The sequence below is a fragment of the Trichosurus vulpecula genome, chromosome 6 (assembly GCF_011100635.1).
Source record: "Trichosurus vulpecula isolate mTriVul1 chromosome 6, mTriVul1.pri, whole genome shotgun sequence".
NCBI classification, from domain to species: domain Eukaryota; kingdom Metazoa; phylum Chordata; class Mammalia; order Diprotodontia; family Phalangeridae; genus Trichosurus; species Trichosurus vulpecula.
The window spans coordinates 80,567,030-80,585,179 of NC_050578.1; the positions used below are offsets into that span (position 1 = coordinate 80,567,030).

Sequence of the window (18,150 nt, forward strand, 5' to 3'; positions counted from 1 at the left end):
AAACTAATACTCTACTGAGTAGCACTTGCCATTTTGGGGATCTCAAAGCTTTTCTGATGCTCCTAGTTAGAGGGACTGTAGCTGGTAAATGATGCCTGTTTCTCTCAATTGAATCACATGCTGTGCCCTTCCTTTCTTCCCTCTTATAACATCTGTGGGCAACAGGAAGGGATTCAAATCAAGCTCACTCAAATGTGTGTGTGTGTGTGGGGGGGGGGGGAATATAAGGCACTGTGAAGAATTCTTTTCAGCCCCAATCATTGTCACTTATTAGTAGATGTTAGAGTGAAAGGGCACCGCGATTGGAATCGGAATATCTGCTTTTGAATTCCATGCCCTCCAGGCTGTGTGACTGTAAAGAAATCACTTAACCTCTGAATCTGTTTCAACCAATGCAAAATAGAGTCAAGAACGCTGGCACTGCCTATACCACAAGATTATTGGGGGGAGATCAAACGTTACATTAGTGAGGTCTCTTCTTGCTTATAGAGGGTATATACGGAGTCCTGACAGACCAGTCAAGTTATGAGAATCAGATCTCAGGCAGTAGCTAAAGCGTTAACCGGAGTGTCAATTTACCTGTCCTACAGGTGTGTGGTTGGGAGTGTTCCTATCAGCTGCTCCTCTCGAGGAAAATAAACACTCCCAACATGCACTGAGCCACGGGGAGTGTCTCAGGTTTCCAACACGCCCCAGCTTGTTAAGCGTTAGAGTAATAATTAACAGCTTCTTGGACTTTATAAGGCCGTGGAGGGACATCCGTCAGGAAGAGAGATCCCTGCCATGCTCAAAGGAAAACCAGACAAATCGTCTCCTTTCCTCCGTGTTTCTGACCTCCCTCCTAGGTAAGTTAACTTTTTACAGTGTGTGGGCTCCCTTGCCATTGGCTAGGATGATTCACTGCTTCTCAAGATGACTTTGTTCTACAGAATGTATGGAATGAGGGAAGGGGAAGGGAGGAGCCTGACCCCCTGAATTCAACTCCTCCAGGTCTAGTTATCGGGGATCAAAGTTGAGGGCATGGACCTTGACGTCATCCTGGCTGCACCTGTCCTCAGAATAAAGGGATCCAGAAGCCCACGTGGGTCAGACCCATCTCATACTCAAGATCCTCTTCACTCCACACTTTCCATTCTTTTTTCCAGGTTCAAAGCACTTGAGCCTTAAAAGATCCCCTCCCTCTTAAATTATTAAAATATTTTTAACCTAAACAGTGTAGATATCACATTTGCCCATGATAACAATAATAATAATTAGCATTTTTATAGCCAACCTCTAGGGCTTTAAAACTATTATATCATTTGATCTTCATAACAACCATTAGAGGTGGGTACTATTATCCTCATTCCAAAGCTGAAGAAACTGAGGCAAAGAGGAGTGTCTTGCCCAAAGTCACACAGTTAATAATGTCTAAGGGAAGATTTGAACTTAGATCTTCCTGATTCCAGGTCCAGGGATCCTCTATGTTGCCTAGCTGTCCAGAACTATGCTCCCAGTGCCTTTTTCTCTTAATATTGTAATGGTTAAACTATATTTATATAATATTTGAGAAACAATTGAAGGGTAGTGGGGCAGTCCCTGGACTTGGAGTCAAAAGAACTGAGTTCCAATCTTAATTCTGACACGTTAGCTACATATGCTTTTTGGCAAGTGACTGATTCCAGGGACTTAGTTTTATCACCTATTAAATGTAGTGATAACAATTTCACTGCCCACCCAGAAGAGCTGACATGAGGAAAGCAGTTGGTAAATTAGCAAGTGCTTTACATATGGGAATCCTTACTTTATTGCATTTTAGAATGAATTTTTTAAAAAGGTTTGCTTTAAACCATCCTTTCTTACAAAGTGGGACCAGAAGGAAAAACCCTAGAGATTGGTAAGATTGAGAGACTGCAATAATTATCAGCCCTAGGTTTAAAAGTCCAGCTCTCCTACAATTTATGCCTCATGTCCACATATAATCCAAAACAACATTAATTTTATATTGGTTTGCTTTAAGCACAATTAAAGTACTTGCTATGAACCTTCATGTAAAATATTGAGTAATAGAATACTGAGGCAATTACCTGGAGAGAAAAGTAATTAGTTTAAGTAAATACAAGATAATTTGAGAAGGGAGAAAGCAATAACAGAGAGGGCAGCAGGAAAAGCCTGGGATCTGGCCTGAGATTTGAAGATATCTAAGAGTTTCAAGAGATGTGGAAAAAGAGTATTTCAGGCTTGGGAGGGAGACTTCTGAGCAGGGACACAGAAATGGGGGATGGGAAATTGAGTTCAGGAAATGGGAACAAACTAGCTTGACTGGAAAAGAGCTTACATGAAGGAGAGTAATAGAAATAAGTCTAGAAAGATCAACTAGACTGATGGACATTAGATACCAAATTGGAGAGTTTTATTTTATTCCTAGAGGGAATAGGGAGTCATTGGATGTTTTTAAGCAAGAGAGTAACATGTTCAGAGCTAATGCTTTAGGAAGACTATTTTGGGAGTTGAGTGGAGGATGGACTGGAGATGGGAGAAAGTGGAAGTTGATGAGGATCTGGACTAGGGGAGAGAAAAAGATGGATGCAGGAAATGTGGAGGAAGAATAGGCAGGACTTTAAAAATGCTGGGGATATGAGTTATGATGGAGAATGAAGAGTCAAGTTGACTGCAAGGCCATGAACCATTTGACTGGAAGGTTAATGGTACACTCAATAGAAATGTTATGGTTTGAAAGATGAGTTTGGAGGGAGTGTAATGAGCTCCATTTGAGACAATAACAATTGTTATTAACAATAACAACATCTATATCATGATCTATCCAGACATGACAATCATTCAATGTTGAAATTCTAAACATAAAGTTGTCAGTCGAGAGCTATTAGGAGCCTTAAAAGTCATAGGATCATAGATTTGGGAGTTGAAAGGGAACTCAGAGGCCATGTAATTCAACTCCCCCATTGTACAGATGAGGAAACTGAGGCTTTGGGGGGGTTAAGTGACTGGAATCACATCGCATGGAAAGTAAGGAGGCAAAGTCATGTTATAAACTAAATTCCTCTGACTTCAAATCCAGCTTTCTTCTTTTTACTATACCAAATTGTTCCCTACTTGAGAACTGTTTGAGTATAAATACCTCCAGTAGTTCTAATTCATTTATAGCTGAATCAGAAGTTTAGAATTGGAATTAATCTTATAGATTATCTAACCATTTATTTATTTTATGAAGAAGGAAACTGAGGCCCAGAGAGGTAGAGAGGCATCCCCAAGGTCACATAGTTGCTTAACTATCAGAGCTGAAGCCATTTTTATCTAGAATTGCCAATCTAACCTCATTTGATTTCTTTTTTTGATAGGATTACTAGACTAGTAAATTGGGGAAAGTATTGTCAGTTCGATATATCTTGATTTCTGCAAGGTATTTAATAACCTTCTTGTGATTCTGGACAATGTGGAAAAGATGTGGGCAGGACGACAGTACAGTTAGGTAACTCTATAGCTATCTGAAAACCATAGTCAAGGAACATTAGTCAATTGATTCTCTCAACTTGGGAGTGAGGTCTGTAGTCGAATACTTCTGGACTTTGCCCTTGGCCTTGTCAGGCTCACCATTTTTCAGCAATTAATTGGATAAATTAAGGATTTCAATTCAACAACCATTTCTGAAGTGCCTACTAGGTGCTGGGCACCTTCTAGGCACTGGGGATAGGAATACAAAAATGGAACAATCTCTTCCCTCAAGGAGTTTATACTGTACCGAAAGGGAAATAAGAAAGGTTCAATAAATACAACATGTTTACAAAATAAATGAAAAGAATTTTTTGGTAGGCTTTCTAGTGGCAAAGGCCTCCTGCAGGAGAAGACGCTTGAACTAAGAAGGCCAACATCCTAAACTTGGGGAAAGCTTTTGCAAAGACATGGAAACAGGATTTGGAATATCATGTACATGGAACAAATTGAAGAAAAATATAAAGTGCATAAAGGAGATTAATTGGGGATATTCAGTGGGAAAGGTTGGAGGCGTACTATAAAAGCCTTTATAAACCGACAAAATAGTTTTACTTTATCCTATAGGCAAAGAGAAACCATTGGAGAAGGAGATTGCTATGGTCAGTAACAGTAAGTATAACTTTGAATGTGAATGGGATGAACTCACCCACAAAATGGAAATAGATAGCAGAATGAATTAAAAATCAGAATCCAACAATATGTTGTTTACAAGAAACGTTAAAGAGTGAGAGATACACACAGACTTGTGCTTCAGGCATATCACTACATCAGTTGTTTAGAGGATGGATTGTAGAGAGGCTAGAGACAAGGAATGCAATTCGGGAAATATTGTAATAGGTGGCACAGTGGACAGAGTGCAGGGCCTGGAGTCAGGAAGGCTCATCTTCATGAGTTTGAATCTGGCCTCTGACACTGTGTGACAGCTGTGTGACTCTGGCCAAGTCACCCTACCTTGGTTGCCTTAGTTTCCTCATCTGTAAAATGAGCTGGACAAGGAAATGGCAAATCATTCCAGTATCTTTGCCAAGAAAACCCCAAATGGGATCGCAAAGAGTTGGACATAACTGAAAAACAATGTAATAGTCCAGAGAAGAGGCGATGAGAGCCTCTATCAGGATAATGACAATATTAATAAAGAGAAAGAATGATAGAAATATCTTGGAAATAGAATTGAAAAGACTTGCTAAACCATTTAGATACGTGGTGAGAGATACAGGGAGAAAGAAGATACAAGAATGAGTCCAAGCTTAAAAATCTGATTGCCTGAATGGATGGTGGTCATTCAATAGAAATAGGTGTAGTGAGAGGACAAATGAGTTTGAGGGGAAATAGAATGAGTTCTGCTTTGAACATGTTGAGCGTGAGATACCTATGGCACTTTCAAGGAGAGATGACCAACTGGCAGTTGCAGATGTGGGTCCGGAGTTCAAAAGAAAGACAAGGATTCGATATGTAGATTTGGAATTTGCTTAAAAATGAGGATTGAACCCATAGGAACTGATGACATTGCCAAAAGAGAAGGTAGAGAAAAAAAGATAAAAAGGACCAGGACAGAGCCCTGGTCTATGCTCAGGCAGAAGCTGAAGGCTATAGATGAGGATCTATCAAAGGAGGCTAGGGAGTGAACCAAGATAGAGGAAGAGAACCAGGAGGAAGTAGTGTCATGAAAACTCAGGGAAGAGAAAATATCCCAAAGATGGAGGTGGCCCACAATGTCAAATGCTGCAATGAGGATGAGGAATGAATAAAAGCCATAAGATCTAGTAAATGAGAGATAATCAGTGACCTTGGAGAGAAAACTTTCCAATGAGTGTTAGGATTGTAAACCAGATTATAGGGGATAAGAAGTAAAGGGGAAAAGAGGAAGTATATGAACAAGGAAAGAAGGCTTCTTCTAGGAGTTTTTGAAAGGAGAGACAAAAGATGATAACTGGAGCGGATGTTGAGATCAAATAAGGAAAAAAGTGACATGGTGTCCAATTAGTAGATGGAAAGGTTAGCTAGTATATTGCAGAATTGGGGTCCACAAAAAAGAGTTCAAACATCTAAGATGGTGGGACAAATCTAAAAATATGAAATTTTAAGGGGATAAATGTAAAATCCACTGCATCTGGGTAGAGTGGAGAGGATTGCAACATAAAGGTGTATGGGGGGAAAAAACTTGGGGATTTCTCTTAACTACATCATCAATACAAATCAATGAGTAAGTGTGAAACATGTCTGCCAAAGAAACCAATGTAATCATAAGGTACATGAATAGCACTTGAACAAAGTAGATAAACTTTCACGTCTACTCAGCCTAAGCCACACCAAATCTAAAGTCATGCCTTTGACCTTGGGAAGTGGAATTTTTAAGTATTTGAAGCCATATCAGCAAGTCATCTGTAAGCAGATGACCCAGCAAGTCGTTAAGGCTTTGCAGCCACATCAGCGAACTGGCACCTATCTAGGGACAGTTGGCCCGCATGTTGAAGTGCCTCAGAACCATGTCACATGATAGATGATTAAAAGAGTGGGTTTATTTAACCTGGAGAAGGGACTAAAAGGAGACATTCAACTCAGGACAGCATGGTGCAGTTGATATGGCACTGGACATGGAGTCAGGGACTCCAAGCGTTCAAATCCTGCCTCAGACAGTTATTAACTGAGTGACTCTGATCAAGTCACTTAATCTCTGTCTGCCTCAATTTTCTCACCTATAAAATGGAGAGAATCAGGAGATAACATGCAAAGTGTTTTTCAATCCTTAAAGCACTACCTGAATGCTTGCTATTTAAATAGTTTTCCCATAAATCTTGCCTCTGGGATGTTCTGTATGTCAGCAAGGGTTGAACATAAATATACATAAATATACACAGAGATACTGGTCTGACCATCTCTATCTTGACTGATGAATAATTAGGCTACATGTGGTAGGAACAGTATCCCAAGGCCCTACCCTATATAGGTTAGCTTAGTTTTTCCTTAAAATATATTGAAATTATCCTTGAGACTTAATTGGCTCATAAGTCTAAGGTTCAGGTCAGTGATGGAGCTTCCTGGTGGCCTACATGCAAAAGAGTCAGGACACAAAAAGCCACCTTGTGTCTCCCTTAGGCTTCTGACCAGCAGATCTTCACAAGAAACAGAAGCAGGGAAGTTGACTCAGCTGAATGAATTCTTGCTGGATATCCTTCCCCTACTATGGTGAGGAACAACCTTTTTTATTGATTGTCTGATGAAATGAGATAGTTGTCTCATTTCATTCCCATATTGAACCTACATTACAAGGCCAGCACATATCAAGCCTGGCCTATTATTCCAAAGAAACCCAAGAAATTAAGAATAATACAAAACAGCCTTCAGTCTTGTGTGGTCCTTTTCCAATCTTGCAGTGATGGTAGCAGAGTAGTGAAAAAAGAAGGCAGTTAGAATGCTGCAATGTTTTGTTGTTGTCCAGTCATTTCAGTGGTATCTGACTCTTTGTGATCCCATTTGGAGTTTTCTTGGCAAAGATACTGCAGTGGAGGTCTCTCTATAAATGAAACCAATGAGGCTGGGGCTGGTGGTTCACACCTATAATCCCAGATACTGTGGAGGTTGAAGCCAATTTCTGAGCTATTTGCAGTAGACTAAACCAATCAGGTGTCTGAACTAAGTTCAGCACCAATATTGTGAGCCCCCAGGAATGGGATCTAGTCAGGAATCTGTCTAGAGAGGGTTGAATTAGCCCAGGTCAGAAATAGAATAGGTCAGAGTTCCCATAGCAATCAGTAGTGGGGTCACACCATGAGAGGCTGCTATAATTCCAGCCCAAGTGAGACGGAGAGACCCAGTCTCAAACAATCAATCAATAAATGTAACATGGCTCACAAATTCTCCTTGGAAAGTTAAACAAAGGCATTGGCAGATTTCATTTTATCAAGTATATAAAGCAACTGAAAACAGCATTTGTCATCTGTTTAAGATGAGAAGTCACAGAGAAGTCTCCCTCTTTCACATAAGCCCTAGAAAAGATCTAAAAAGTCACCAGATGGAGCAACGATGAAAACAAAGGCAACAGCAATTTCCTCCATCCAACCCCAAACTAGACAAGATGATGGAAAAAGCCAGCAAGTACTAGGAGAGGACTCATGCCAGTGAAGGTTGAAGACAGTGTGAGCTCCAGTAAATGGCCTGAAGCTTGTGGGCACTTTTAATCTAGAGCACCAGTGAGGCCTGAGATCAGACTGATCCCCCAGGGCCTGAAATATATAGGTGCCCTGAGTAGGGATGGACCAAGTGAAGCAGAAGCCAACGCAAGGTCCAGTAATCAATGCCTTTATTTGAATCAATCATAAAGGAAAAGAACTCATGTGAATCAGAATAAGAGGGCAAAGTGAAAATAGAATCTCATCACTCAGGGGCAGCTAGGTAGCGCAGTGAGTAGAACTCCAGCCCTGGAGTCAGGAGGACCCAAGTTCAAATCTGGCCTCAAACACTTAATAGCTGTGTGACCTTGGGCAAGTCACTTAACCCCAATTGCCCTGCCTTCCCCCCTCAAAAAAAAACAAAAAAAGAATCTCATCACTCATTTTCTGAAAGAAACCTCAAATTAAAAGCATCTAGGAATATTATAGCTGAAATCCAGTGTTTCCAGGTAAAAGGGAAATGCTGTCAGCAGCCAGGTACCAGAGAGCCTCAGTTAGTATCACACAAGACTATGCTGCTACTATGATCAAGGAAAGATAATCTTAGAAAACAATATTCCAAAAGACAAAGGCTGACAATCAAGAATAACTTGCCCAGAAAAACTGGATATAATCCTACAAGAAGAAAAAAACGGAATTTGAATAAAATAGAGGATTTTGAAGCATTCTTAAGAGGGTAAAACAGTTGTTTAAGATCTATGAAATGCAAACACTTGAGATAAGAGAAACCTAGAAAGGTAAATACTTTGGAGCAATTGGAAGGGAATAGATGATAATGAAGTGTTTATATATTCTAAAAAGGAGAAAAGAGATGAGCTTCCTTTCAGAACACCACTGACCCACCCTCTCCTCTTGGATACTTTCTCTTCTCTGGATTTTCTTGAGACTGCTCTCACCTGTCTTTCCTCCACTGTTCTGACTATTCTTTCTCCATATAACAACAATGATAGGTAGCATTTCTGTAGCATCTACTATGTGACAGACATCACACTAAGCACTTTATACATATCTCATCTGATTCTCACATTAATCCTCAGAGGTAGGTGCCACTTTTCCCATTTTATATTTGAAGAAACTGAGGTAAATAGTGGCTAAGTGACTTTCCCAAGGTCACACAGCTAGTAAGTATCTGAGGCAAGATTCAACCTCAGGACTTCTTGATTCCAGGCCTGACATCTCCTTTGCTGGTTCATTATCCATATTGTGTCCTCTTCCTGTGGATATAGGGCAGCTAAGTGGTCCAATGGATAGAGTGCCAGGCCTGGAGTCAGGAAGATTCATCTTCCTGGTTTCGAATCCAGCCTCAAACACTCACTAGCTGGGTGACCCTGGGCAAGTCACAAAACCCTGTTGGCCTCAGTTTCCTCATTGGTAAAATAAGCTAGAGAAGGAAATGGCAAACTACTCCAGTATCTTTGTCAAAGAAACCCCAAATGGAGTCACAAAGAGTTGGACATGACCAAAAAAATAACCGAACAGAAATGTGGGTATATCCCAGGATCCTTCCCGGTGCTCTCCTCTCCTTTCCTCTCTTCTCTCTCACACCATGCACACATGCATACACTCGGTCTACAACCAAGAGTTAAATTATCATCTCTATGTAAATCTAGTCCCAGTCTCTCTTCTGAGCTCCAGTTGTTCATTTCTAACTGCCTATTAGACATTTTGTACTGAATGCCTCTCATGCCTCTCAAACAGAACATGTCAGAAACATGATTCATTTTCTCTCCTCCCAAATCTACTCTTCCAAACCTCCCTATTTCTTCAGAAAGCACCATTGCCATTTTTCTTTGCACCCAGTTTCATAAACTTGGAATCATCTTCAACACTCTACTGTTCCTCATTCCACATATCTGCTCAATTACCAAGTGTTGTCTCCATCATCTGTCACCCTCTCTCTTCTGCAAGGCCACGACCTTATTTCAAGATCTCAGCACCTCTCATTTGGACTTGTTTATCCACTCTTTCCAAGTTATCCTCCAAACAACTGCAAAAACAATCATCCTAAAACACTTGTCTGACCACGTCACTCAGTAAGGTCCAGTGGCCTTTCAAGAAGTACCTCTGGGGCAGCTAGGTGGTGCAGTGAGTAGAGCACCAGCCCTGGAGTCAGGAAGACCTGAGTTCAAATCTAGACTCAGACACTTGACACAATTACTAGCTGTGTGACCTTGGGCAAGTCACTTAACCCCAATTGCCCTGCCTTTACCCCTCCAGCCCCCCCCCCCACCAAAAAAATTTTTTTTAAAGTACCTCTAAGATTAAGTACAAACTCCCCTACTTGGCATTTAAGTCCTTCACAACTTTTCTTCAATCTACCTTTTCTTCTTTATTATACATCACTGCCCTTCACACTCTAGAGTCCAGACAGTTATCTAGCTGCTGTTCTTCACTCGCGTCTCTCACACACACTATCTCCATGTCTGGAATGCTGAGCTTCCTCACTTATGACTCTTAGAATACTTCCTTCCTTCAAAACCCAACTCAATGTCTACCTTCTCCTTGAGGACTTCCGTGGTACCCCCAGGTGCACGTTCCTCCCTCATCAATTATCTTGTATTATTTTGTATGTTTTCTGAAGAACTATACAGACAACTACAACTATGACTATTTATATATATATTTATGTGTGTACATATATAAAACTATGTATGCATATAACTAAATGTATATATCACTATATATGTAACTATATATAACTATATATGTAACTATACATAACTATACACACACACACATATCTTGTATTCCCCACCCCCACCCCCACCCCCCAAAGAAAGTCAGATCCTTAAGGGTAGTTTGGTTGAGCCAGTGGTCTTGTTGAATCTGAATTAAGGGTAGGGACTGTTTCATTTTTGTTTTTGGGTCTCCAGCCCTAAAGAGAATACTTGGTATACTTGGTACACAAAAGGCACTTAATAAGTACTTAACATTAATTGATTAAATTATCAATTCCACATAGACAAACCTACCAGAGTACTAAAATTTATGCCTGTAAGTGCTGATATTCTTTCAAACTATTGCTATTGATTTATTCTAAAATAAACCAATAACCAAATATTTGTTAAAAATATCAAAATAGATAGTGTGTGACTATCTCTCTTTATCATGTCCTCTTTTTTTATATGAATGAATAAATGAAGTATTTATTAAACTCTTAGTGTGATGGGTGTTTCCATCGAGTTATAGGGGTATGGGAATGGGGATGGTGGTGGCTTGTCTGACATTTGATGCCTTCTGTCTCTCCCTTGGGTACCTTCTTGATTCAGCTAGGCCTGCATGCCTCCTTTGTGTATGGCAGACAGTTGACTGGAACTTAGTGGAGATGACTGTTCCCATCTACAGACATGTGGTCTGGGGGATGCTGCCACTCCCAGAACACTTGTCCCTGTCTATTAATTGGTGTGGTGATGAGGAAGGTGGGCCCCTTCTCTACAGTGATTTCTCCCCCTCAATGATAGCTGCAGAGGCTGAGCTGGAAATAGGTCTGGAATTTTGAGGAATACAAATATTCTCAAGGTTATTGGATTCAGAGCCCTGCTTATCAAGGATTGAGTTGTGGTGGTGGTGGTTTGAGTTGCCTGGCATAAATTGCTTCCCTTCTCCCCTTCAGAGTACTTTGCAGATTAAACCAGCTTATATCTCCTCATCCTTTTACAGGACATTACGTCCTTTCACTATTTATTAGCCCTGTACACAGAGAGAAAAGGGAAAATATCATGTCCTCTTTGCCTTTACCGTTTGATGTCCCTGCTTCCTTCCCTTCAGATGTTTAGGAGAATGTGTTGAGGCCAGTTGGTCCTTTAGATCTCCATATATCAAAATAAGTTTTCAAGATCTACCCTCATAAGATTCATAGTAAAAGAAAAAAAAAGCAAAAGATTGTTTTCTCTTACACTTCATTATTGATGACTCATTTGCCAGAAGCATGTCCTGACTTTTCAGGTATTTCTAAAATATTTTGTTCTTAAATCTCAAGTTCCTCTGTGACTTGCCCAATTTTCATTTAACAGTGAGGGGAAAAAACAATTGATTTTGGTTTTGCATTTTTCTGTTTCATTTGATTCATCACCAATCGTTTCATCTAACAGCTTGAAATCTCCTTAGGCCATCAGATGGCCTATGATCAGCAATAAAGTGGTTTTATTCGATCTAGCTTGGATTATCAGTGAGTATGATTCACAGTGTAAATACAGCACAGATACTCAATTTTGCTAAAGATATATTAGTTATTATAGTTTATTAATACAAAAAAGCAATGGGAAACAGGTGACTGGCAAAATTGTCTCTGGCAGCTCTCTAAGACTAAAAGCTATAGGATAGTCATCAATCTTCATGGGCAAAAAAAAAAAAAAGTTTCTTCATTGGGAGTTCTCAACACCAAATGAATCCCAGGCCCAGGTCAAAACAAAACCCAGCCATGGGAACCAATGAGAAAACCACCAAATTTTCCTCATTCAACCCTTTGTCTATGTGCTGCTTTTGGGAGCAGAAGGAACACTTGACTTGGAGACTAAAGATCTAGCTTTGAGTCCTAGCTTGAACCATTTACTAGCTATGTGATCCTGTGAAAGTCACTTCACTTTGCTGAACCCGTTGGTTCATAGGTAAAATCTGGATGGTGATGTTTGCACTACCATGGTGGTAGGTAAGAAAGAGAATTTGGAGTCAGAGGACCAGGGTTCAGATTCTGTATGACTTTAGGCAAGCCACATCATCTCTCACTTGGTGTCCTCATTGGTAAAATTCAGGGATTAGATTAGATGATTGCTAAAGGCATTTCTAGCTCTAAATACTGTGATCCCACTTTGCATGAATTTGGTGAGGGAAATGTCCTGCCAAATTTTGAATGCAATAGAAATGGAAGCCAGCTTCAGCTTGACTTGTAGCTGAAGCCTTCCATGTTATCATCTCCCCCATTATAATATGAGCTCCTGGAGAGCAGAGACTGAGTTACTTTTCTATTTGTATGGAAAATACAAATGCATGGTGCTAACATTGGCTTCATATGTAGTAAGCTCTAAATAAATACTTTTTTCATTCATTCATTCATGATTATGATTTTGACTCCAAGAATTCTACCAGTAGCCTTTTAAGCAACCAAGAGCAACCCCCATATGCTAGTCCTTCTGGCTATCTTCTGTAATAACTGGGGAATAAAGAAGCAAGCCTACAACAACCATGAGCCCTGAAGATCAAAATATACACAGTCTTTCTGTCTCTATATATCCTACATCAATCTTAATTCACAGAGTGTTTTTGTTACATAGCCACATGCTCTACAAGGAATTTCATGTGCTGAAAGGGAAATAATATTGTAGGAAAATTTTCCTATGGTACACATTGGGGGTGGGGAACCTACATCCTCAAGATCACATGTTGCCTTCAAGGTCCTTAAGTGTGGCCCTTTGACTGAATCCAAACTTCACAGAACAAATCTCCTTAACAAAAGGGTTCTGTAAAACTTGGACTTGGTCAAAACACCACACCTGAGGATCTAGAAGGCCACATGTGGCCTCAAGACTGCAGGTTCCCCACCCCTGGTACAGATGGTAGACCTGAGCAAGAAATATAGGTCAACGGGACTATACTCAGGTGGGAAGATTAGAGAATGCCTAGGGATTAGCAATCCCAAAAGTATTCTGCAACATCATATGTTTGAACGATAATAAGTAATTTTGAAATTAATAAAGAATCCCTAGGGAAAGGGGTAGATGGAAGAGTTAAATAGTGTTCACCTGGGAAGGTTTCCTAGAGGAGGAAGACTATGAGGTGTGCATGGGTTTAACTCAAAAGGAATGGAAATGAAAAGAGAAAGACAAGTAGAAAGCACTGTATCATTTTTACTATTAAAATTATTATTCATTTTAATCTTATTTTTATTAGTAACTTTAAAAATAGAATCTTCTTTTTAAAAAACTATGTTCCTCTACCTTGCCTTACACAAAGATTCATCTCTGGTAACAAAGATTTAACAGGAAAAAGGGAGGGGAAAAAGCAGTTAAACATGTTCATCACATCAATCATGCCTGACAGCATATATAATACTCTATACCCATAACTCCCCACCTCTGCAAAGAGGGGAGAGTCATATTTTCTCAACTCTTGTCTGGAGCCAAGTTTGGTCAGTATAATTACACAGGAGAACACTGTAATGTTTAAGTAGGTAGAACTTAGCTCCCAGACTTTATAACTCCATCTCCAGCATCTTCCTCAGCTTTCTTCTAGTCTAATTCTGTTCCTGGGCAAAGAGGTCCAGGCAATAAGGCATTCCATTACTGAAAAAAATGGAGTGAAATGGACATTTTCCACTTATGCCCTCTAGCTAAACCCTGGTACCGCTGAGCTGAAAACATTAAAATGAAGAAGGTCACTAATGTCAGAACTCACTCTCCAAAGCTCACTGTTGGCTAGAAGGATATTAGGCAAAACTTAGCAGGCTGGTCAAGTCAGAGCATGATTTCAGCCTGCCTGACTCCTACTGGCATTTCTGTTTTCTTTATAGGAACAGGATTTGTCCATTTGGGTTGAATTGCTTTTATGAAGAAAGGGAATATACTCCTTATGTAGACCACATATGAGAAACACTGCTCAAAGACAAAATACAAGACCAGATTTACTAAACTGTCCAGTTCCATAACTTGGTCCAAAATCGCATAAATTTTCTAATTATCTCAGCCCTAGTCCCTCCCTATTTTCCCAAAGTACATTCCTTTCTTAAGAGACCACCTCCTCCCCAAACCAAATGGGTGAATAGGAGGGGGATAAAGAGGTGACCCTGGCTGTATGGCAGCCTTCTACATTTTGTTTGAATGTTTATCTATGTTTGTTATTGTTCAGTCGTGTCCAACTCTCTGTGACCCTGTGGACCATAGCATACCAATACTGTCCACAGGGTTTTCTCAGCAAAGATGCTAGAGTGGTTTGCCATTTCCTTTTCCAGTGGATTAAGGCAAACAGATGTTAAGTGACTTGCCAAAGGTCACACAGCTAGTAAGTATCTGAGGCTGGATTCGAACTCAAGTCTTCCTGACCCTAGGCCCAGTGCTCTATCCACTGAGCCACCTAGCTGCCTTTACCTATGTTACTTGATAAAAATAAATTTTTTTTAATGTTACTTCTTATTGCTAATACATTACAAGGCCATTAATAGTGATTTTCATCTAAACCAAGAAATTCAGTGTTTAATATTGAGACAAGAAAAATCACCTTATGAGAGATTTCCTTGGTTTTACTCCTGTGTGAGAATTGAGCATATTAAAGTTTCTATAATTTCTGAGATTATTCCAGAGCAGATCCACTAGACTGCCTTTAAATCTGGAGAGAAAATATGAGTAAGAGTTAGTAGTGGAGAGGAATGGGGGATTGGTGGGGTTGTCTCTGAGTATATCTAAAAGGTATGTGCAAATATCCTCATTTCACTACATAAATTTTCTCTCAGAGCAATAGCAACAAAATGTTTGGAATGAAAGTTTTGGTGGAACACTTTCATTGAACTGCAGAATCAGTCTCCATTTGAATATATCAATAATTCCCATCACTGAATATACCAGATAATTCCTTTCCTAATCTTTTGCCACCCAATAGACATAGTCAAGAACCATCTGAAACAAACATCAACATTGATTTCTTTTTTTGATTCATTTCAGCCAGTCTGAATGAGTGGAGAAAAATGACCACCAATCCTCACCAGTCCCCTTCTCTGATATACATCAATGAGAAGAAATTCATTACAAGGTAACTACATTTTTATGCAAATATTCCACTTCAGTGTGATTTGTGTGATCTAGTATTTTACAGAAAGAGCATTGGTTTGGAGGCAGACTTATCAGTGATGGTGGGGTGTTACTATTGTATGCTAGGTTAGTGAACAGAATTGCCACTCTGCACCCCTCCTTGGGTACACTGGGCTACCCTCCCCTTAGATATTAGTATATTATTTAGTCATTTCCTCAACTCTTCGCCTCTGGGAAGGGTTTTTCCTTTCAAGCGAAACTAAGAAAAAATGGGAAAGAAACTTGTAAAGCCCCTGCCTTCAGTGACAGGCCAGCTAGTCACAATCCTTCTCTTTCTCTCCACCCCTAGGCAGACTAGCCTGCTGGTTCACATTGTCTAGATGGATATTAGCAAATGTTTTTCTCTCTCTGCCCTGGGAAGTTGTAAAAATGAATCAATAATTCTCTTTTATGAGTTCCGAGCTTTCGGGACAGAGAAGAGTATTCTGGCAAGATACGGTGGTTTTATATCTATTTTTTTCCTTCTCCAAAGTTGCCCTGTTGCTGACCTCTGCTACATCTGGGTGGTGATGCACATAAATTAGATGATCTGGTTTAAAAAGGCTAAGTGAACAGGAAGTTACATTTTAAGAAGTGGGAACAAGTCTTTCAATGAATAAGCATAGACCCAAGGAAGGTATCAGGTTCCTTTCCTCTCTACAGTAAAATTCTATCACTCAATAGGCATTTATTAAGTTCCTACTAAGTGCCCAGTGCAGCTAGATGGTGCAGTGGATAGAGTGCTAAGCCTAGAGTCAGGAAGACCTGAGTACAAACACAACCTCATACACTTACTAGCTGTGTGTCCCTGGGCAAGTCACTTAACCATGTTTGCCCCAGGTTCCTGATCTATAGAATGAGCTAGAGTAGGAAATGGCAAACCACTACAGTATCTTTGGTAAGAAAACCCCAAGTGGGATCACAAAGACTTTTTCATGATTGAGCAACAACAAAAAAAGTGCCAAGAGTTGTCCTGAGTGTTAATGATAAAAAAAACAAAGTCCCTGCTCTCAAGGAGCTCACAATGTAAGGGGAGAAAGAGTGAGGGGAATTGGAAGAGGAGAGAAGGAAGAATCAGCAGATCCATCTTTGGAGTACTGACAGCGCCTGTCCCATAGCCCTCCCACATAACTTTCACACAGCCTTTTTCTCAGTTTTGGGGCCCATTAACTGCTTTCAGCAGCAGCCTCTCAGATCCAGCTATGGCTGCTTTCCTCAGTTTACCCTTCATGCTTCCTACCTTTTTCTGCCATGACTTGAGCTCTCAGGCAACCCCTTAGAATAAGAGCAGCTAGCTCGTCATTCAAAGTTCAGCCCCCATCAGTGACAGGATCAGAGAACTTGGTAAGCAGACCCTGGGATGATTTCTGCCTGAACCAGTGGGAGCCCCAAGACATGAGCCAACCTTAGTTCTAGGTACAGATGTCACTACTTCAGTGCTGCTCTTAGACTTAGGACTAACTTTAATAGCTAACCCTAATTGCTAATTTTACCTTTGTGAACCCAAGATTCCTCATCTGTAAAGGAGAGGTTTCTTTCCTCTCCAAAGTGAAAATGAGTCACTTAACAAACATTTATTAAGTTTCTGTTCTGTGCCAGGTACTGTGATGAGTTCTGAGGACATATAGAAGGGCGGTGAAAAATCCCTGCTCTCAAGGAGTTCACAGGAGAGAGAGAGAGACCGAGAGAGAGAGAGAGAGAGAAACAGAGAGAAAGAGAAAGAGAGAGAGAGAGAAAAAAAGAGAGAGAGAGAGAGAGAGAGAAAGAAACAGATAGAGAGAGAGAGATTCCTGGGATTCTATGATTCTGTCACTTCTGCTCTTTTTAACTCTCAAAAGCAGCATTAAGTAAAAAGTAAAGGAAATGGAAATGAAGACTCTCAGAGCACCATAAATACATTCTGCCCCAAAGTTGTTTCCCAGGTGTTGAACACAGACATCCACTTCCTGTTCCTGTCTTGATACTTGTTATGAAACTTGGCTGGGCATTCACATAGTAAAATCCATTGATGTTTTCTTGAAAAATCATAGCATCACATATATAATCTGTATCAAATTGCTTACTGTTTTAGGGAAGGAGGCAGGGAGGGATGAAGAAAAATTTGGAACTCAATTTTTTTAAATGAATGTTAAAAATTGCCTTTCCATGTAATTGGGAAAAAATAAGATACTATTAAAAAAAAAAAGAAAATTGTAGCATCCACCTAAGAGTGAAATAAGAACAGTTGAATTAAGAAGAACTCTGAAGGTTGAACTGAGAAGGTATTTTCAAGCATTGGATACCCCAACCTTCAGTTCTATTCAATTAATATTTGTTATGCCAGCTATGATTTTCAAATAATTGTGGTAGGTGGGGGATATATAAAGACAAAAAAGAAACATCCCTTCCTTCCAAGAACTTACTTTCTACAGGTAAATAAAATAGCTAAGTAGATAAGTAAATACACGTTAATTTGAGAAGGGAGATCTTGGACATTAGGATACTCTTATGGGGAGTAGAGATATCAGGAAAAGCTTCTTGTGGGAGGTGAGACCTCCAAGGATTATTAAAAGAAAGAAAAGCTCTTCAGATGTGGAGGTGAGAAGGGATTGTAATCCTGGTTTAGAACATTCAGCCTGTATTGGAGTGAAGACACAAGAGATTGAACATTGTGTTTGGGGAAGAGCAAACTGTCTGATGTGGTTGTAACATGGGGTGTATAAAGGGAATTAATC

General features: G+C 40.0%; 1 protein-coding gene across 3 annotated transcripts in view; it reads left to right on the top strand.

Annotated features, from left to right (window-relative positions):
• Nucleotides 1-770: 770 nt before the first annotated feature.
• Nucleotides 771-18,150, top strand: part of RASSF6 (Ras association domain family member 6) — a 68,331-nt gene continuing 50,951 nt past the window's right edge. The window contains exons 1-3 of one of the 3 annotated variants that reach the window (XM_036762241.1): nt 771-845; nt 4,057-4,091; nt 15,311-15,398. In XM_036762241.1, coding sequence (XP_036618136.1) covers nt 784-845; nt 4,057-4,091; nt 15,311-15,398 — 185 coding nt within the window. In that variant the 5' untranslated portion in view covers nt 771-783. Of the gene's footprint in view, nt 846-4,056; nt 4,102-6,608; nt 6,679-15,310; nt 15,399-18,150 lie in introns of those variants that run through there. The other 2 variants (XM_036762243.1, XM_036762242.1) reach the window with 2 other exon arrangements.